The 21608-nt window shown below is 45.3% G+C and overlaps 1 protein-coding gene across 10 annotated transcripts in view; it reads left to right on the top strand.

The window, feature by feature from the left end:
- Positions 1-20628, top strand: part of LOC144943498 (5'-AMP-activated protein kinase subunit gamma-2-like) — a 142363-nt gene extending 121735 nt beyond the window's left edge. For 9 of the 10 annotated variants that reach the window (XM_078870996.1, XM_078870997.1, XM_078870995.1 and 6 more), the window contains 12 exons: positions 3475-3526; positions 7698-7801; positions 8623-8704; positions 9261-9319; positions 11675-11720; positions 12407-12461; positions 13280-13406; positions 14213-14378; positions 15465-15502; positions 16058-16204; positions 16787-16880; positions 17634-20628. In XM_078870996.1, coding sequence (XP_078727122.1) covers positions 3475-3526; positions 7698-7801; positions 8623-8704; positions 9261-9319; positions 11675-11720; positions 12407-12461; positions 13280-13406; positions 14213-14378; positions 15465-15502; positions 16058-16204; positions 16787-16880; positions 17634-17653 — 990 coding nt within the window. In that variant the 3' untranslated portion in view covers positions 17654-20628. Of the gene's footprint in view, positions 1-3473; positions 3527-7697; positions 7802-8622; positions 8705-9260; positions 9320-11674; positions 11721-12406; positions 12462-13279; positions 13407-14212; positions 14379-15464; positions 15503-16057; positions 16205-16786; positions 16881-17633 lie in introns of all 10 variants that reach the window. The other variant, XM_078871005.1, reaches the window with a different exon arrangement.
- The last annotated feature ends 980 nt before the right edge of the window (positions 20629-21608 follow it).

Genomic DNA, 21608 nt, shown 5'->3' with positions numbered 1-21608 from the left:
ACTGCAAAAAAAACTCGACACGGATTAACAAGGGCAGCAAGCGTGATAGTGTTTGCCTTGGCTCCAGTGACTGCGCACTCACAATGACTGATGTTAACCCTTTAAACAGATCTTATTGAACCCTCTGAGCTTCACACTGTAAAACCCGTTGCATTCACCCTACCGTTATTTATCCAGGAAAGAGTCCCTTGAGTTTCACTCTAATCCATTTGGAGATAAGCTGGTGAATATTGCGGTTGGGTGGGCTCTAAAAGCCAGAATTTTAATTTGTACATATACAGCGTTTGGTCATTCCACTGCCGGATGAGGGCCCTCCCCACGCCGTGTGGACGGTGGCGATAATGTGACCATGCCCTTTCCACGCTGGTCAGTGTATGTTGGCGAAGACAGAGGGGAAAGGCAGAGATGTGGGAGCATAGAAGTACAGTCCAGTAGAGCTATGGCCTTTGCTCCATATTTCTTGTTCATGAAAATAGTTGCCTCCCACTCATCATCGTCATCATCATCATCAGCCACGATCTATTCTCAGCTCGATGAAGAACTGCCCCAAGCTATTGCTGTCCCTGGCAGTTACACGTGACGACCATCCATCTCACATGAGAGTGTGGTTCAATCACAGGTGGCTGTAACCCAGACTCGAACCCAAGTTTTTGCCTGGCCCGGGCGCCGTGACTGAAACAGTCGTAATGAACCATCCCAAGCCATGCCTCTTTGCCTGAGTTCATTTTTAAGCCATTTCTTTCGGACAGTTCCAGACACCTTTGCTAATCTGACAGCAAATCATATCTGGACTTTTTGGCCACTGTAATTAAAACATGCAGGGTAGGTATAATTTGCCTTTAAATGTAAACGGGCTCAATGTTTAATCATCGTCATCATTTGCTTATGCAGTTTGGTGCTATTGTATAGGTTAGAGGCCTGCTCGCGACCATGGGTTCAACTCCAGGGACTGGTCGTCTTTTGCCCTTCAAAAGTGACTCAGTGGCCATGTCATTATCATCACGATCCATGGGCAGATAGCCGTAGGTGTCCACTGCACATTTAGTCACTTGTTTCCACTCTTCTGTGTCTTGTGCCAATATGCTCAGGTAGTGCCACGTCTTGCTGGCACCAATCCCTTCTGTCGTCGCCGGAACGTTCTCTGTGAGGTCTTCCTCTCTTTCCGGTTCCTTCCATTTTTCTGAACAGCAACGCTTTAAATTTTCATGTTGTTGTCCATCCTATCCGTGCGTCCAAATAGTGCCCGGTTTCCTTCTCATCACTGCCAGCATCATCAGGTCTTTTACTGCATGCAATCTTTTTAAATCATTTATATTAAGTTCACTTGCTTGCTTGCTTGCGCGCTTACGACCGTGCAAATCTTTCGGTCGTTTTTTAACCCACTTCCCGTGATCCAATCGAGCTGACATTTTGCACACAGACTCGTTGTGCGTGACAATTTCTTTTGGTGAAATTTTTTTTCCTAAATTTTGCACTTTTTAGGAAAAAATAAATTATATTTAATTACCAATTGCTTAATGGTGGCAGGCAATCATCTGACCCATAGGTGGCAGCCATCTCAAGCCAGAGGACGAGAGGACTCTAGCCGCCACGCATATAAAGGATTTATAGTGAAAAACTTTGTTTTTACGGGTTAATTTTCTTACTTCTACTTTGGATGTCCCATGTCAGAGACACGGAATCCCTGCTCCACACAGTAGAGGGCAGCACTTCTCCTTGTCGGGAGGTTGGAGACATCGGCCAGAACAGGATACTCTACTCTACCTGAATTAAGTCGCAACTCCGAATCACGTGAAACCTCGGAGGTAGTCCAGGAGGTGGTGGTTGGTTGATCGCTTCTGAAATGAGTCACTCCCAGCTGGTAGAGAGAGGTGGGGGGGTAGAAGCGGTCTTGGCCCTTCAGGGTTGGGCTGAACAAATAATAAACAATGCTGCCCGCTGTTTGTGAAGGCCGTGTTTGTTTGTCGAGTGCTAGCTAGTAGGAGGATGGTATTCGCTGCACAAACACACACGCACACAACCCTCGCTCATTGAGAGCCAAGAGTGAATGTGATAGTTTGTATTTGGACGTGTGTGTGTGTAGTATCATGGCTAGCGCTCTGCGCTACGAACTCGGTGACCCGAGTTCGATTGCAGCTCCATGGCCAATGCCAGTGACGATTATTTGAACCGGTTTTTGGGCTCCCCTAGATCGACTAAGCCTCAACTCAATATCTGGTGCAATGTGTAGACAAAGGCGGCTAAGTGTGGTACTGGAGGGGGGGAGTGCATCTTTGTTTCTCTACGTATGTCGGCATGTGCGTGTTGGTGTGTAGGCGTGGTGCTGGCCACCCACCCCCTTGTGTGCTGTGCTGGGCTTTACAGGTGCTCGTTAACAGCACTTGCCCCAACAGCCTCTGTTAAGGCCGTACAGGAGATATTGTGTATGCTCCCTGCAAATTAGTGAAGTGATTCATTGCTCGACTTTGATGAGTTCCATTCCAGGCCACGAATAATATCAGAGGTGGCTACGTGAAGCGGTCCTGCCTCTACTTGATTACTGTGACATCGTATGTAAATCAGCCCCCAGTACTGTACTGAAGAAGCTTGACTCAATTTATCACTCGGCCTTAAGATGTGTGTTGAACTGCCCATATAGGACCCACCATTGCGATTTCTACAATGGGTCACACTTAACATCTCTTAATGATCGACGGCTTGTGCATCAGATCTTATGTATTCACGATGTACTTACACAAAAATCAGCAGACTACCTGCTACCTGCTGAACTTATTTCTCACCATTACGTAGCCAGCCGTGCTAATCGGAGGTGCGGAGTGTCTTGTGCTATGTGCAAAGATCAGCACTGGGAAGACGAAGGCAGCTGGGTGTGATGCTGGTCCCTCGTGGCACTGCTCCGGCCGTCATGGGTGCTCGCTAACAGCACTCGTTCCAACAATTTGTGTAGGCTCCATGGGGTAGGGGGGGTGATCTTTGTGTTTGTGCTTGGACAAGCCTGATATACACACATGGCAAACTGGGAGAACAAATATTTTGTCACTGGGGTCCTGGGTTGTGGTGGCCCCGGCTCTATGTCTGTATCTGTAAACAGTCCCTCTTGTGCGTGCCTACACTTCCACGTGTATTTTAGAATATTTGGCAGAGATACATTTGCACGGTATAATTCCAATTCGTTGAGCTATAATTTGTGGCCAGGTCGCTTCTGAAAAAGAGCTACATAGCTCGGTTGACCCTACCTGATAAGATAAAAAGTAGTTTAATAGTTTAGTATTCGTTTTCCATCATTGGCAAATGTTTGGAGAGACAAAGACGGCGGGGTGTGCAAGGGGTGTGCGAGCTAATGTCCAACATCACACACCCGTCGCATGCTGTCGTTGAAAGTTGTTGCTTTACAGAAGCTGCCCCTCATGCTATATACTCTGTACAAGGCTAACCGACCGTTGTGTCTGTGTGTGCGTGTATTTGCCTTTACAGGTCTCCTCGCTGGCAGACGGCATGCTGGATAAACTCGACCTTTACGGGGACGGTAAGTGCCTTTACTTCTTCCCCGAGCACGATCTTGAGACGGAACCCAAGGCTTAATAACGCTACGTTTTTTTAAAATCCCAAAGTGGTATTACGGTCGTGCTGTTGGCATCGGGTAACGAGATAAATCAATTACCATTTGGTGCTCTCAAAAGCAACCTTGTGTCAGCAAATAGTCTCCGGAAGTTGATGTCCCAGAACTACTTCTGATGTTTGGCCAATTCTTTATGGAGTCCTTTTGGAAATATGAGAGTTATTTGAAGCGCCCAGAGGAAACCCACGCGTACAATGGGTAATACTCACCATACGTAGGCCAGCAAACCTGCTTGCTATACTGCCATTCGTTGCTGCACCCTTACAAGTACACTTATCTTAACCGTATTGTACGCGTAGAATTCCTCAGATGCATTTCTCAAATGTAAAAAGGTAAAGGCAGGTATAAACTCGTTGATGCTTCGTAAGACTCAGCGTAATTGCCCTCTTGTAACAGCTGCTTATCAAGATGCTGGCCAAGACTGGAACAACCAATCTAAGGCACTGTTGGCCTCCTTGAGGTGCACTGCAAATTTCCAAAAGTCAAAGAATACGCTTGGGGCTATTGTTATGGTCTATTAAAGTTCACTAGAAATACAAGTCGTACAGAACCAAACTAATTCGAGTGATGATCAAAGTCTGTTTATAAAGAAGAAAAAGATCTGTTGGCAGTCGTGCACAACTACAAATAGCAAAAAAAAATCACCACATCCATCATTAATATTGCCATCATTATCAATCAGCCATGGTCAGTCCACTGCTGGATGAAGGCCCCTCCCCAAGCCACCGCCACCTCTCACGAGCCGATTTCATCGTTTGATCTCTGTGGTGGATGTCCTCTCAGATGTGTTCCATTCCTTGGTCTACCAGACATCTGTGAGAAAGAGCTTTATAGCTCAACGAATTCTTCCGGTATAAATAAATACTGTGATTGTCGGTTGCCTTACAACACACAATTTAATCGTTAACATTGTCAGTCTGGCCCCTTCTTGAGAGTGAAAATCAACGGCTAAAATAATTAGGCGACTGCATTGGCAGTGGTGCTCAAGCGCGAATCAAGCTTTGAAAAATGATAAACACTCGCAGGGGAAATGCCATCAACCGCATAGTGTGGCTGCCTTGTTTCCCCCCCCCCCCACTTCAAAACTCTGTGCGGTTGTATTGCGTTACGATTTAACGATTGCAGCCACCCGAGCTTGAATTATCACGCTGACCTATGCACCACACACTCTTACGACCGCTTAATTGATTACAGTTATTGATCTATATGTTGATTTACTTTTTATAGATACTTGTATTTCATCAGCTTGGCGTCTTTTCAGATATATCGCACAACGATCAATGCTCAAATGTGAGGGTATGGTGGTGCTCCGAGCTAAATTAGGAAATTCCACTTTCTTATGGCAGAGGCCAGTTTATCCGTAATATTTATGTTGGTGATATTCCACCAAGTGGTGTTCCTTTGAATGACCCCTGGTCCATCTGACTGGAATTTGAACTCGGGGCTTTGCAATTGTGCTGAGCACTCTACCACGGTGACAGCTGTCTAGATAATTGATATACTATCCTACATCATCATGAGCTATGATCAATCCAATGCTGGATTATGGCATCCCCCAAGCTGTCACCATCTCTCACCATATTGGAGTGCAACAATCCATCTAGTAATTACACGTGAGATTATTTTCACCACTCCATCTCCACGGTGGACAGAGTCTCAGGCATGTTCCCTCCTTTGGCTGTGATTCTGTCATTCTGCTCAATCACCCGGCTATGATCCCTTCCTGCGACGTGTCCTGCCCATTGACAATTATTTTTCTTGAGGGTCAATATGTCGTCTCAAACCCTAATCCACGTGTTCCTCTTCGTATGCCCTATGTATAGTAATGGCATATTTCACTCGACAATGCATATTTCTCATAAGTTTGACAACTTTTCCATTGTATTGTGCCGTAAAAGAATTGTGTTTTATTATGAATGTTTTTAATGGCAGTAAATGTTGGCCTTTGATCATTCGGAGACTATGAAGTGGGGTTAGCAGATCGCACCAAGATCACCGATTGAACGAGATGCCAAACCTTGTAGGGCTACTTGGGTAGTACGTGGCAGTACACAGAGTTGGGTTGATGACCTATCTCTATGTAATTTTTAGTCCATGGCCAGAGCCGTTGATGCCACCAGCGCTGCACCACCGCTCCTTTCCAGCGTTTCCCACCCTCTGCCAGATACCACAGCTGCTGCTGCTGCACAGTAGACACACGGTGACCTCCCAGCATCTGTCCTCACGGCCTCCACCACCTTCTGGTGTTGGGCCCTTCTCTTGGTTCGCCGAACGCCTGGAGACCACGCCACTGTCTCTCCTATATGTCGGGTTTTCTCCCAGATGTTCATGTGTTTTCTTTACATTGCAAAACATATTTATTCAACGGTTGGTCAAATATCTCGAACAGGTCACGTCATAATATATATACTCTATGGCTTCCATGAGGCTTTTCTGGGTAAATGAATGTTTTTATTTTAATAGATTAATCTATTTAATGGGTCACCCTTTAAAATAGGAAACTAGGCTAGAGTTGAATTCGGTAACATATTTCCTTTGCTCTGCATGACAGACATCCATCTAGGCTGCTATGGGGCTGTGTGATGGGCAGCAGAGGGGCACTGTAGCAAACGCCACTGTTGCATTGTACTTCTATGGCCCCACATATGCGCTCCCAATCTACCTTCACCTCACTGACCAGTGTGAGTGAAGTATGGTCAAATCACCCCCACAACCTGCGTGGCATGTGAGGGGGGGGGGGGTTGGGGGTGCTTATGTCGTGTTAATCCACTGCTGGTTGAAATGACCACACGTGTGCGCATTTATTTTACAAGCAAGACCTGGCGTAAGGTGGACAAATAATATCGGAATAAGAGCTCGTGGGTCTGATAATGGCCGGGGTCAGAGCACCAGCGCGCTGGCTACAAATCTGGTGACCCGAGTTCGATTCCCTGCTCACGGCCAACATCAGTGACGATTATCTGAACCGGTTATGGGCCTCCCCTCGGTCGACTCGGCCTCAAATGAGTACCTGGTGCGGCTGGGTGTGGTGCTGGCGACCCCACCCCCCTTGTGTGCCGTGCAAGCTTTCATAGGTGTTGCTCGCTAACAGCACTTGCCCCAACAGTCTGTTAGGGCTATACGGGGGATCTTTGTCTTTGGTCAGAGCACTGAGCCCGTATTATGGCTGAGATCGTGGGTTTCAATCCGCACAGCCTCCCCATTATCATACCAGATTCTCATCCCAGTCACCGATGACTGCACTCAAGCACAGTATGCCCCTGTTTATTAAATTAGTTTTTTTTTTTAAACTTGATTTGGCCTGGTTTAACTCCACAGCAAAAACTGTGATAACGCATCGGATAATTGGCATATAACCAGCCACTCGCAGTGGGCTGTGAATATCAGGCAACTGACGTGAGGGTGAGAAAGACTCATTGTAAACATTTGTAAAAGAGATCTTTATGGATGGAATTGTGTGGTGTCAGCTTCTGGGGCAGTTACATGACACCTGAAACTGTTGACTGTTACAGTTCCACCAGGGGTTTCCTGTCACATTATGACATGATGTTATGATCGTAATCTCACTCTTAGAGATGATCACAATTTTGTGAGCGATTGACGTCCATTCTAATGATGTTCCAGAAGCACCATAAAGCTGAATTTTGCACATATATAGCCAGAGGGGGCTCTAGAGGGTTTTTGGCCTACTCTTCCACGCTGGTGAGACAACATGGAGAGGTGGGAGTACCCACACTTTACCCCACCGCACGCGACCTGCCGATCGTCTGACTGTGCCGTGTACCCACTTCTACTGCTGTGTGGACAGATGCAGTGGTGGGGGCGATTTAAGAAACTTGCCACCAATTTTCGTTTAACTGCCGTGGCTGGGAGACAAAATTGGAGGCGATCTCTTAAGATTGCAAGCTCGGTGTGCTAACTGCCACACCACTGTGGCAGCAACCCTGGTTATGAGTGACGGGATATCATTTTAGCATGTAGACCAAAAATAAATGTGTAAAAGCTGATGGATGTTAAATGAAATGAACGAATGCAACTGACGTTCACACTTCGTTTGCCGCCACATATCTCTGCGCAGAGGATTCGGAAGACACGGTGTACACGCGCTTCATGAAGGCGCACAGATGTTACGACATCATCCCAACCAGCTCCAAGCTCGTGGTGTTTGACGTCTCGCTGCAGGTAAGGCGTCCCAACCGGAGCCCTAACCGTACTTCTGTCCGTAAACATAAAACTCCAGCTCCACCGCTAAACACAGCCCTAAGTGACTGCTTACAACAATGAGCAGCTGAGCGTCATGTGAATGAAATTTGGCAAATTGAGACAGCGGTTAGAGCATGTCGGTGCATCTGCCTGTCATCGCTGTGACCCTGCTTGTGAACTCGTAACCGCTGGCTCATCACCATGACCCTCCTGCCAGCGCGAGCCTTCACTTTCCACGTCATCTACTTCATGTGAACGCGACCTCCCAGTGCACCTAGCCCGGTACAAGCACTACAAATTAGTGGCGAATGATGGCTGCGCACGTGATTGCGTGGATGCGTGAGCTAACAACTTGGAAACTTACGTTCCCAGTCACAGCAATTGGTATTAGAACTTGTCTCGGGTGTGCACTAAGTTGACTCAGACTCAAATGAGTACCTGGTGTGGTGTGTAAACATCAGCACTGGGGAACACAAAGGCAGCTGGGGGTGGTGCTGGTCACACCACTCGCCTCTCTCGCCATGCCTAACTTAAAAGATCTTTGCTAACAGCACATGCCCCAACAGTCTGTAAATACTAAATGGCACATGGTTGTATTTTTGTGTATTTGTGGATGTACCGTGTGTGTGTGTGTGGGGGCCTTTATACGTACGTGGGCATGTGTGTGTGGGCGTAGTGCTGGCCACCCACCCCCTCGTGGGCCTTTCATAGGTGCTTACTAACAGCACTTGCCCCAACAGTCTGTTAAGGCTATACTGGGGGGGGGGGGGGAATCTTTGTCTTTGTGTGTTTGTGCTCAGGTCAAAAAGGCCTTCTTTGCCCTGGTGGCCAATGGAGTGAGGGCTGCACCATTGTGGGACAATCACAGGCAGGCCTTCGTGGGTGAGAGCACACCACCTTCATCTCTGCACTAAAGATGTATCAATCTGCTGCCCATGACCAGATCGCCCACACACCGCGCCCGATCTCATCAGCTCTCGGTATGTAACTTGCCTATTGTGCGTTACAATGCTGTCTACCACCGTGGCAAGTGGATGTCAAAAGATCCTGCGACAAACCGTTACGTGTCTTGCTTTTATAAGAATAAGGTCTGAAAAGTGTACAGCACTTTGTCAATCCGCTGCTGAATTAAGGCCTGCCCGTGCCTCCTCAGTCATTGGGGTTTTGACCATACTTGGCAGCGTTCGTCACTGTGGTCTAAGTATCACTCGCCAGTGATGTTAGCCCTGGTTGGGATTAGAAGTCTGTTTGCCAAGTTCATTGTGCTATGCGCTAACCGCTACGTCATCCCTCTATCTAAAATATAATACAAGCGATAAAAATATTTTATAGTGTCCCTATGAACACAGATTATCAAGTATCACTTTGAAATACATTCTGGATTTCAAAGGCCTCTTTTATTGCTCATTCAGGATACTTGAACTGATTTGTTTTGCAGGAATGCTGACTATAACAGACTTCATCAACATCCTTCACAGATATTACAAGTCTCCACTGGTAAGGCCTTTAAGATGATCACATTCCTTCTAAATATTTACGCAGGAATGCATCACTAATCCTCACTCCTCGTGACCATTTTCTTCCCCATGAGGGTCCTGCCCGCAAGATTATGGCTCATGAATGCTTTTTCTTTATGGATATTTTGCTAAAACGGCATGTGGAAATAAACCGGGAGTGACCCCCGAGAGAAGGCAAGCCTGGGGCACACAGATGATCGCCTGTTCAACACGCAGACTTTTGCGACTAATATCCATAATTAATAATCGGGGGCGGGTTTAACGACACATATATTTACGCTATCTAACCCCAAAAAACCCCAGTATTATAGATGATAGCCTGTTACAATCTTGCACTGCCCTCTACAGGCACCAGCATCCTTGCTGAATGAAGGATCTGTAGATTTGTTTATTAATATCGCTGTGTCCGCTCATTGGGCTCTTCTGGAATTCTTAACTTTATCCATATTGCTAAATTGAAAAAATGCGCACGTGTGTAATTGGGTTCACGTTAGAAAATAAAAAAAGTCGGTGACTTTCTTGCTCAAACGAGCATGAAGAAGGCGGTGCTTCCTCCTCCTGTTTACATCCCTGAGACAGTGGTGGACATTCCCCACTCCGATGACAGAGCGAGTCTCTCCGTAGGAGAACCACTGTTGACTTCCCCACAGTCGGTATTCATTTCATAGACGGGCCCAGTCAGTCACCAACCAGGGTTTGAACTCTGCCCTTGAGACCCACGTACACATATACAGTCGTGCGTATGGATGCCTATGCATCTTCTGCATATGTTTAGAATGTACTTGTGTGCGTGCATACATGTGCACTGTGTGTATATACACGACAGTAACATTAGTACTGTTGTGATTTTAAACAAGGCCAGACATGTACTCGGTCCAAATTGGGTCAGAGTTTGCCGTGCAGACTTAAGAAATTATTAGCCAGTACCAAAATAAAACTTAAATGGAGGTAATAAAAAAAATTAAATAAATCCCATTTGGAAATTGGAACAGTAATTATGAAGCCTTATTGGGCAATAAACAGTGCTGGAAAATGCCTTCGCCCTTGTTTATTTTCATACAAATTCCTTTTCTCGGAAAGTTCTCCGTCGCAAAAACGTCAAGTTGGCGACAAAATTGACGAGAGCTTTGCGATGTGGGGGGGGGGGAGGGAGGGGGTCGTAAACCGCGCATTGTCGTTCAGCGCGATGTCCGATGTTCCGCTGCACGTGCTGTGAGCTTCAGTTCGATTGCTGAAGAGGAGGGAGCTCCTGGCGCAAGGGCGGGGAATCCCTACGCGGTGACGGGTTGAGCATGCTCCTGTTGAATTGGCGAACCCGAGATGGATTTTGATCTCTTGGACGTTTGTTTAATGCTGAAAATGTGTACTGTCATGTGGGAATGCATTGTCTTTGTTAAACCCTGGGGCTCTTGGCTGCTGGATTGCTTAGGGATGAACTCGCAGTTCTAAGTAAATGCTGTGATTATGATGTGTGTGTGTGTGAGATGATCGACTTAAAAGGCAAAGCGGTTGATGAATGTTGTTGGATGCAGTACAGCGAGTGGCTTTTTTGGCGAGAGATTTAGCACAGTGTAGTTTTGTGTGTTTATTCTCCGGGAGTTCCTGTTTCCTACCGTGCGCAAATACTTTAATTTGTAATTCTCGCGGTACGGGGCAGCGCAACACCATTTTTCATTATAGAATGGTCTGCAGAAGCAAATATTGCAGATCTATGTTTTAGATCCTTTAAAATGACGTCTTATCCCACACTACGAAGCAGCACCTGAATTACCACCGGCCTGTTTTCAACACAATGTCCATCGACATGACAGTCGAACCCATCATTTGTATTCTAAGTGCTGGAATTGAACCAATTTAAAGGTACAAACTAACTCGAAGGTGAAGTGTTTTTTCGTGCAGTCATTGGTGACTGGGCTGAGACGGTCAACTCCACTACCCTTGAACCCGGGTTGATCACGGGTGGCGGCTGCCTGTATCTAAACACAGGATCCCAGCAGTGCTAGCTTAGCGCTCTTAACACTAACACTCATTTTAAATCCAAACACTGAAGCCAATATAACTAAAACTGTCCGTCTCTCTAATCCAAAAATGTTACATTATCCCTGATTGTGACTAAGCAATGGCTTAAGGAGTTAACAAGGTGATGATGCAAGGAGCTGGTGGTGGTTTGAGTTAAGATGAGCTGCTGTGACGAGGTGACGTAAGGCGGTGGCTTGGCAAGGTGCCACCACAATCGTGCTAATCGGAGGTGCAGAGCCCTGGGGGAATGATCTTTGGATTGAGCCTTGTGGGCTTTTTGCGCGCACATCCCTCACTCGCACGATCTCCCGTGCAGGTACAGATCTACGAGTTGGAGGAACACAAGATCGAGACGTGGAGAGGTGAGGATGGGGACCCCAGTTGGTCTCAGTAGGGGAGGTGGGGGGACGAGGGAGAATAGGTGACATCGGTGACTGAACATGGCAAATGTTGGTAACCCATCGGTAATTTACTGTGCTCCAACATCTACGCTGCCCGCACTCACCAAACCTGCGCCAACCAGCATGGCGAAGTATGGTCAGATCGCCGCCATAATTGTATTGCGTGCAGGGGCCCTTATCCATCAGTGGGTTGGCATAAGGGGTGTACTAACGCAGGCATCGTGGTTGGGTCGTCGCATTGTGGTCAGGTAGTCGTGCGACACGCAAGGCCTTGGCCCTGTGGGGCGCTATGTAAACTCGTGGTTGGACTCGGTGATTGTATCTCGGGTAAGGGGTAGAACCATGGCACCGTAGTTACTGCGCTATGAATTCGGCGACCTCGGTTCCCTGGCTAACTTGCTTTTTGATCCAATCCCGGGCCTCCTCATCACCAACCTGGATGATCCACGTGGTGCAGTATGGTTAAACAACTTCCATGATCGACACGGCGAAGGGGGATGCCTGCCTGCAGCAATGGATTGACAAATGGCCTTAGATTTGTTTTGGGTAAACAGTGTTTGCATTTTCTCCCAATTGACGTTTTGCCTCTTCCAAAATATTTTGTAATGTGGCGGCTTTTTCCCTTCCTCCCATGTGACCCCTGACAGAGTTGTACCTCCAAGATTCCTTCAAGCCCCTGGTGAACATCCCTCCCCACGCCAGGTGAGTTGCGATGGGTTTCATTCCCTCGTCCACATCTCTGTGTGCATAGAGGAATAACATGTGTTCACTAACTTACGAACGTGTAAAACTATTGCGAGTTCTCTGAGTATTTTCCTTACCGAGGGTCAGGGACTTTCAAATGGCTTCGGCTGCCCACGTTAACACGCACCAAGGTGACAGAACTCGCTAAATCTATAAACACAGTGTTGCCAGGTCATGTTTCAGGTTTATTTTGTTGAAGAAAAGAGTAGCCTCTTTCTAAGAACATAAATACATGATCCTCTAGGTATCACTTCCTACCACAGCCTGGTCCCTTGTGAGTGCACATTGATGACATCGTACCACCTAATTCATGCGCAAGACTGGAGGACATTTTCACAATTCTCGCAACTGCCTGATGATGCTGGTAGTAACTACCAGCAAAACGTCAGACTACCCAATGGTTAATTGTTGTGAGATCGGGTGGAGGTGGTTTTACGACACATTTTACTTCTACGATCTGACCAAAAAAATATAAATTCTGAAGGATAGTCTCATTTGCAAAAGTAACCTGGGTCATCAAAATGACAAACGCAATAGTATAGAAACTTAAGTATAACACGAAAGCAACTAAAAATCAGAGCAAAAAACAACCATGTTAAAAGTTTGAAAATATTCAGTTCTGGCAGACGGCAGATATGGTCAGCTGAGGTTACAGCGGCAGCAGCAGCAGCAGCAGCGACAGCAGTGATGACTTTGTTGATCTTATTCCTGTTACTACACTGAATAATTCTGTTCTCTGGTTTTGCTCTGCTCTCTCTGTTCTCCGGCTGTCGTAGCCTCTTCGATGCTGTCAACTCGCTCATCAAGAACAAGATTCACCGGCTCCCCGTTGTCGACCCCGTGACAGGAAACGCGCTCTACATCCTCACGCACAAGCGCGTGCTGCGATTCCTCACGCTCTTTGTGAGTGCCTGTGCTTGCGCCTTGTGTAACCGTATTCAAATACTATATAAATTGTGTCGCCATTGAGCTTCCAAACGCAATGGGCCTTATCTGAAATTAACAGACCGACCGACTGACCGACATCCAAATTGTTGTGTTTGGGTCGTTGGTGGTGCTATCCAATTAGGGGCATTGACCCAAAATGTTTTCTTGGGGCCTACCCTTTTCAGTTTTACAAAAAAATCCCGGTGAGATTACAAGAGATAGAGATGCAGATAAGATAGAGATGAATTGATGTGTTACGTTACATTGTTATGTTTACTATGTTAATTGATATTTGTAGAAGTTTAATTGATGTGGCAGTGTTGACTGTTACTCCCTCGTATGCATGGGTTTTCTCCGGGCACTCATACATTTTCTTCATCTACAAAAGCCTCTGAAGTATCAAGACTTTCAGTTTGGCCAGTTCCATTTTCAGGAGTGTCTTTCAAATTGGGAGGAAACTGGAGCATTGAGAGAAATCCCAAACATACGCAGGGTCTGTGGACATTAGTTCAGAAGCCGTTCGCTATACTGCCATCTCTTGGCTTCGTGGCAGCACAGCGAGTTTGGGAGTCTCACAAATCTACACGATCCATGAATGAGGAATGCATTTTAGACCGCTCTGTGCTACAGCAATGTGTAATTTTCACCCGTGGCTCAGAGTCATCAATTGCCCCATCGACGTAAATGATCATTTCTCATGGCTAGAGCATAGGGGCACTTTTAGCTTTTAAAACATTTATATATATATTAATGTATGTCTTGCCCCCCCCACCTGGCGCCAGATGTCAGAGATGCCACAGCCTCCGTTCATGAAGCACTCCCTGGAGGAGCTCGGTATCGGCACCTTCCGGGACATTGCCATCATCCACCCTGGAACGCCCGTCATCTGCGCCCTCTCCCTCTTTGTGGAGCGACGAGTCTCAGCCCTTCCTGTCGTCGATTCTTCTGGTCAGTGTGTCCACTCGCCCAACCCACCTACTCACTTATTCACCAGCCCTGGGTGCTAGCCCACTCGTGTCATCTCCCCAGGAGGAACGGACCAAAAATTGAGAATCGTCAGGTTTTAGTGATAGTTAATTCTGGATTATCTGGGGTAATGGGGAGGGCCTAAAAAAAAAAAAACTCATGTAAATGGGATTATAACACATCTACCTGTGTAAAATGGGGAGGTGGTATAGAATGTATTCCTGTGTATTGCTTCTTAAAGTGGTGTGTTTACTTGCAAGCATGTTGTTGAGGACCCAGAGCAGCTAATAATTAATATGGAGTTCTTAAAAAATTTGTTTTTTTTTGCAAGCATTGCTCATAGATATGTCATCCTTTTATCAGTCCACCAGAGGGCATAGTAGTGAAAATGAAGCATTTGGGCCTTAGTTCAAGTTTTAATGAATGAAATGGTTTGCTCTGAGAGTTCATACAGAGCTTTTTGAGGCTTTGGGCCAGCAGACACTGGTGTTGAACGCATGCCGGTTTCAACCACCTGTGGCTCTCAGTTTCTCGCTTAATGAATTTTATAGTATTGACAGTCACCATGACACACTTAAAAAAACGCATACAAGTGCAGATTATTTTTTTACTAAAGTTGGCCTAATGTGCATCAGTATTTTGGGATGATTCAGCTTGTGGCAACCCACTCTTTACAGACCATGGAGGGATACAATTTAGTGTAGAGTACAAACTTTATTGAAAAGTATTAACAAAGTCTATGGCCTAAAATATCACGTATTGTGCATGTTTCTTAAGGCACTTATTGTTGAATGTATTTGTTTAAATGGTGACCCCACGTTGGCAGTGTTGCACCAAGTTGTGTTGAAGGGGCAACTGGTTGAAGTGGTGCTTCTGCTTTCAGCTTCCAGGGTCATTCTGCCGGCTACAACAGTTTTTTCCAGAATGACCTCTTCTACTGGAAAAATTGTTGGTAGTCCAAAGACGGTCATAATTGTCTCAGCCTGTTGCGGTTGTTGCTGCCTAGTCGCTTCAACTTCTTGTTCTGTATCTTGCCGTGGCATCGCTTCAACATCTCTTCTCTTGCAGGAAAGGTTGTGGACATCTACTCCAAGTTTGATGTCATTGTAAGTAGTGCGGTACAACCCCACCAAAACCGGGCTCCCCACTAGTGCAATCGTTTTTACCTATGTGGGATAATTACAGCAAATTTTTACATCTGGAATTATTATGGATACAATGATTTTGTTTTACGTATTACATACTTGGGGATCAGATGAGCACCCATATGGAATTCACAAGTCATTGCTGATAAACACAAGGCAGTTCACGAGCATTGGTTTAAGTGTGCCTGCCTCTTCTGAGACCAAATGTCAAAACCAGTCAGGAGTTTGCTTTGTGCCGAACCATTGCCGCTATAATTATGAATTCCCAGAAGGCCATGTGGCTGGTGGGATGTAGAACTTTTTTTTACAAAAATACCAATATAGAAAGGGAGGTGTATTGTCTGCATATTCGTCTGCCTTAAGGTTTCTAAACTTACCTTATTTGTTGGTCAAGGCTGAAAATACAAAGAGTTGAAATGCCAAAGCCACAGCTGCATGTCGTGTTGCGTGTGGTTTTGTTTCATTTTGGCTTTCCCTCACCCCGTCACCCGTGCCGGCCCGATCACCTCCATACAGAACCTGGCAGCGGAGAAGACCTACAACAACCTGGACGTGACGGTGACGCAAGCGCTGCGGCACCGCTCGCAGCACTTCGAGGGTGTCATGACGTGTCGGCGTCACGAGCAGCTGCAGACCATCGTCGACCGGCTTGTGAAGGCAGAGGTTGGGCCCACTCAACTCACAAAACAGCCCCTCCCTCCCCCCCCCCCTGTGTAGCCTGTAACAGGCTGTTAGAGAAAGTGTTGCTCGCAAGTGGCTATATTAAGGCTGGCACAGCACAAAGGGGTGGGTGGCCAACACCACGCCAGACCACCGCCTTTGTTTCCCCAGTGGCGATGTTTACACACCACACAAGGTACTCATGTGAGGCTGAGTCGACCTAGGGGAGGCCCAGGACAGGTTCAGATAATCATCACTGGTGTTGGCCTTGAGCGGGAATCGAACTCAGGTCGCCAGGTTCATAGCGCAGCGCGCTTAACGCTACACACACACACGGGAGCGGATGACCATGGTGGTGGAGGCAAGTGTGGTGTGGGTGGCAGTTGTGGATCTGGTGGACACCACAGTTGCCGTGTCAGATGTGACTGTGACGACCATGACACTGGATGGGTTCGTGGCTGTTGCTCTACTGATGCTGGCTTTGGCGGTGCTTGTCATGTGCTGGTGATTGACAATGAGCGTGGACAGTGCCTGTATGCGTGTACGCACTTACGCGTGTGCGTGTCCATCTTTGTGCGTCTTCAGGTTCATCGTCTGGTGGTGGTGAACGAGAGCGATGTGGTAGAAGGAATAGTGTCACTTTCAGACATCTTGCAAGCGCTGGTGCTCACTCCCGCAGGTGAACATACAGCTGAACTCACCTGCAGTGTTATAAAGGCAGGAGACACAGTAATGGCAATATTATTACTGGTTTCAATTTGTAAAATCGGATTGCTAAGTGTAATAGCATATCATAAATATACATGCATATCTGGATTTGATATCCATTTCTCCTGGATAACAGTATTAATTGTGCAGAAAGTGACATGACAGGTGACCTCACTGCAAGAAGGCTATGATCTCCCACCCTTTATAAATGCACATCTTTCACAAAAGGAAACGTTAAGACAAGCCAGTCACGTGATTGTAGAAATGCAACCCAAACTATGGACCACACAGTAAACCCAGTGGTTTGCGCTTCTTCAAATGGAGGAACAGCAAAACTACACAAACTCTATCCTGAAGCCCTCTCGTCGTGGCTAGCAGAACTCTATGGCACTTAGCTCCTTCACATATTGCCACACAATGTATGAATATTTTTACGAACCATGTTATAACTACAGAAACCCCTATAATGTAACTGGTCTTGCCCAAAACATGCCAATGCTGAAAAAGAATACCTGCAGATTACTTAATTTGGATTACAAGACAAAGCATCATCGCCACTTGCTGCAAAAAACTTGGTAGGCCCCTCCTAAAAGTGCGTTTCCTTTGCAAACAAGTAATAATACATCATGAATAGCAGATGGCAAGCGCCGATTACAAACGTTCTTTAGGACCCATTGGCATGTGTTTGTCTGTGCTGATCAATAGTTTGCCGGCTCTGTTACAGATAATGACAAGGAGAAATAGCGGCACCGCCTCTGCAAAGTGGATGGCTTTCCATCGCTGTCACCGATGCACCACCTCTGCTGTCAAGGGATAGCCGTGGTTTTGAGTTTTTTTAATTTTAATTATATTTTTCCAATGAGACCTTATCAAAGGCTTGAAGAAGGGACAGCCTGATGTTATATATCTCTATACTGTATTTAGGAGGGGACTCACGCCGAGACGGGCAGTTTGACGTAGACAAATGGATGTACAGACAGGCGAATGGACAGATTGTGAGACTTTAAGGACACATGGATGGGCAGATATGGATGTAGACAAAGCAATAGATGGATGCTGACATTTGGCTGATTGATGGACCAATTAACTAGTTGGACGGACAGGTGAATGGATGATTACAGTACCAGATATATTTATGGGACACATTAGCCCGATATGCATAACAGACAAAGACCGAGATGAAATGAACAGTCAGATGGTGGTGGAACAGATTGACAGACCAACTTAAGGACCTACAGACGCACATATAAATTGACGTGCACGTATTTGAATAACTATACAGAGTCAATGACAGGGGCAGCTGATGTCCTATAAAGTCAATGAAGATGCACGCACGGACAAACAGACGGACAGACATTGAAACAGATGGACAAAGGGGATAACGGAGAGAGAAAGTTGAGATTGAGTGTGACTTGGCAAGGAGTTGAGGGCCTCGTGGTGCAATCGTCACTGGGAATCCGGCCTTGGGGGATGAGGTGTTCTTCAGCTGTTCGTCTGTCGCCGTTGACGTCATTATTTATTTCCGTTTTTGCGTTATCCGCGATTGATTACCATATTTGTTATTACGATGTACTTGATGCGTTGTTCCCGTTTAGTAGGCATGTGACGATTCATTGCTCGGTTGGTTGACATCGATTCAGAATGCTCCGATGGAGGTGTGCGTTTGTACGCAGAGCTTGCCTCATCACGAAGTGGGACCCGTGTGTAGATGAGAGCGGGAGACTGGGCTTAGAGATTTATAGATACATGAAGACAACCGCATTAATAGACGGAGATGGACACGGAGTTGACAGACGCAGACTCTTTAAAAAGACACTCGCATGAACATGGATTCATGGACGCAGAGGGTGACATACAAAAATAGAGTTGTATAAGGAATAATGCAAAGATAAGAGAAAAACCTCGCACAAAAACTAGTGACAGATTGAGAGGAACACAGACTATAAAATTATTTTGGGGCCTTCAAGATGTAAAAGCCTGGCACCCATGCATTCACCTTGCTCTATAGGATCGCACACGTGTCATAAGTGCAAAGAGTGGGTCGGAACCGGACTCTGAATCGTGATAATTAATTGCGGGCAAATTGTTACATCCCTACTGTTGAAGGATATTGTCATGTTGATTTTGTATCATTCTAATCATTGTTAGTCATTGTAATGATTGTTACACACTTTCATTATTGTCCACGTGTTAGTGTATTTATGTTGTCACCATTGTTATTTTTCCATCGTTATGCATTTGGGTATGATACAATGCTTTCATGGGTCATTGTTGTTTGTGTCTATATTGTAATTGTCATTTTAAACGCTGTTAATGCTGGTATTGCATTGTTTCATCGTGTTGCTGTTGTCGAGAGGCTGTAGTCTGTGTGGTGGTTAACGCAACAGTGTGGCGATGTGAATACAACGGTGGCGGAGATGACCGTGCCACCCATGACAATGATAACCATTAAAATAATGAATATTACGATTGTAAGAATGATGATGACAATAACGAAGATGGCAACGGTGGTGGTGGTGACCCCACTACGATGCCGTTGATAGTCCGTGACAGTGAATGATAGCGATCGAGACGCCACACCGCTGACCGTGGAAGGTTGACTTTTTAATTACGACCATGATTGTGATGATGAAATGATTACATTGCATTGGTGGTGATAACGTCAATGATAAACATCACGAGTGGCATCAATAGACAGACTGTCGATGACATGAATGCGCCGAGGCGAGGCTGATATATGCAATAGACATTTCCATTCAGCCGTAATCGAAATGAAATTACCAATGAGATCAGTTATCACAAAAAAAGTACCGATGCACGATGGCAATTGCAATGATATGGATAACAACGTTGATAAGTAGCAAGGTTGTTGGAACTAGTCACACACAAAAGCCAGTTGATGACTGCTCATTAATGATATTGTGGAATATGACATTGACCATTAAGGAATGAAAACTTGCTGCCAACAGACTAACAACGATGATGCTGATATTGGAAGATAAATCACGCCATCACCACAAGCACTGTGATGGTCCTGAGAATCGGACATCAAAATGATCAGCGTCATTAACAATAGACAGCTGTTAACAATGGTTATGGCAGGAGTTGGTGGTGATGATTACGACGCTTCCTATTTGCACACCTGCCTTTTAATCTGACCATAAGGTGACAGAGAGCAGAACACTGTTGGAACTTGATTTATTCTTGTAGATAAAAACTTAATGGTTAATTTGTTACTGGTTTTTTTTAATTGTATGTTATTTTTATTGTTGCTGTTGATGATTTCCTTGTGTTTTTTTTTATATTTTGAGTTAACAGCAGGGTGAATGCTGATATAGCGTTCGATAATGGAGGTTTGTTAAATGCATTAGTTTCAGAATAACACAGAAAAAATGTTAAAGGGCGTTATGCATTTTGATGGTAATATTTTCCATGGTCTTGCATTCAATTTATGTTTTTTTTGTTATAAATTAATTCGATTATTTACAAATTCTACCTTTGCGAAACAGGCAAATTTTTTAAAAAGGTGATATTACAAAACACTAGGAAACAATATTAATGATCATACCACATCATGGGCCGCAGAATTAGGCAGTGTCTAAAAAATACATGATAATTAATAATATCCGCTGTAATTCATAGGATCTAATCTGCATTATGAGAGTAAATATCAAACTGAGGTATCGTCGATTAAATTCGACCAAATAAAAAAAAAAGAACCCCACCCAGTCTACCAAGGAGTATATTGCCTTGACGCACATTTAATAATCAAAAATAAACCTCCCAAGTTGCCCGCCCTCCCCCATTAGAAACAGGATTACCGTTTTAAGTGGATTTAACCCAATGGCCAAAAAATTAACCCGTAAAAACAAAGTTTTTCACTATAAATCCTTTATATGCGTGGCATCGGTTTTATTTTATTATTCATTTCTTTTTTTCTTGAGTAAGAGTTTCATTTTTATCACATTGGTATTTTAAATTAAATATGAAAAAAAAAAATTCCTAAAAAGTGGAAAATTTTTGATTTTTTTTCACGAAAATAAATTGTCACGCACAACGAGTCTGTGTGCAAAATGTCAGCTCGATTGGGTCACGGGAAGTGGGTTAAAAAACGACCGAAAGATTTGCACAGTCGTAAGCGCGCAAGCAAGCAAGTGAACTTAATATAAATGATTTAAAAATACTGTAGGTCAGCTGGTAGAGCACTTGGCCAGAATTGCCAAGATCCCAAGTTTGCACCCAGGTGAGGAACACCTGCAAATAAACCATCCGTGCATAGTAAGCAGACGATCTTCACACAAAACAAAAATATTAGACCCCCCCCTCCCCCACCACGTAATCTAAGCCTACCTCAACCGATGGCCAAACTTCACAAATGAAATTCCAGGAGCGACACTCACGGCGAAGCACTCTTTTTTTTTTGGCAGAGCATGGCGACGCAGTCGTCGTCATCTTGGGCGAGGAAGGCCCAAAGAAACCACCGAGTTCTTGAAGACGATTGTGTCAGACGACACATTCGCCACGCGGAGGCGGGTCGCATAATTACGTCACCTTGTTTCGTGTGACACCAATACAATAGCACGGTTGGATACGTGTTTAAAAAAAAAATGGGAAATATCAAAATTATGTATTGATAATTCAAAAAGCGTCGCTTCAGATATTAAGTCTGGTTGAGATTGTGGTCTCGGTGGAGGCTGCG

Source organism: Lampetra fluviatilis, chromosome 31 (assembly GCF_964198595.1).
Source record: "Lampetra fluviatilis chromosome 31, kcLamFluv1.1, whole genome shotgun sequence".
NCBI classification, from domain to species: domain Eukaryota; kingdom Metazoa; phylum Chordata; class Hyperoartia; order Petromyzontiformes; family Petromyzontidae; genus Lampetra; species Lampetra fluviatilis.
The sequence above is the reverse complement of the archived record's forward strand: the minus strand, read 5'-3'. Positions and strand labels throughout refer to the sequence as shown.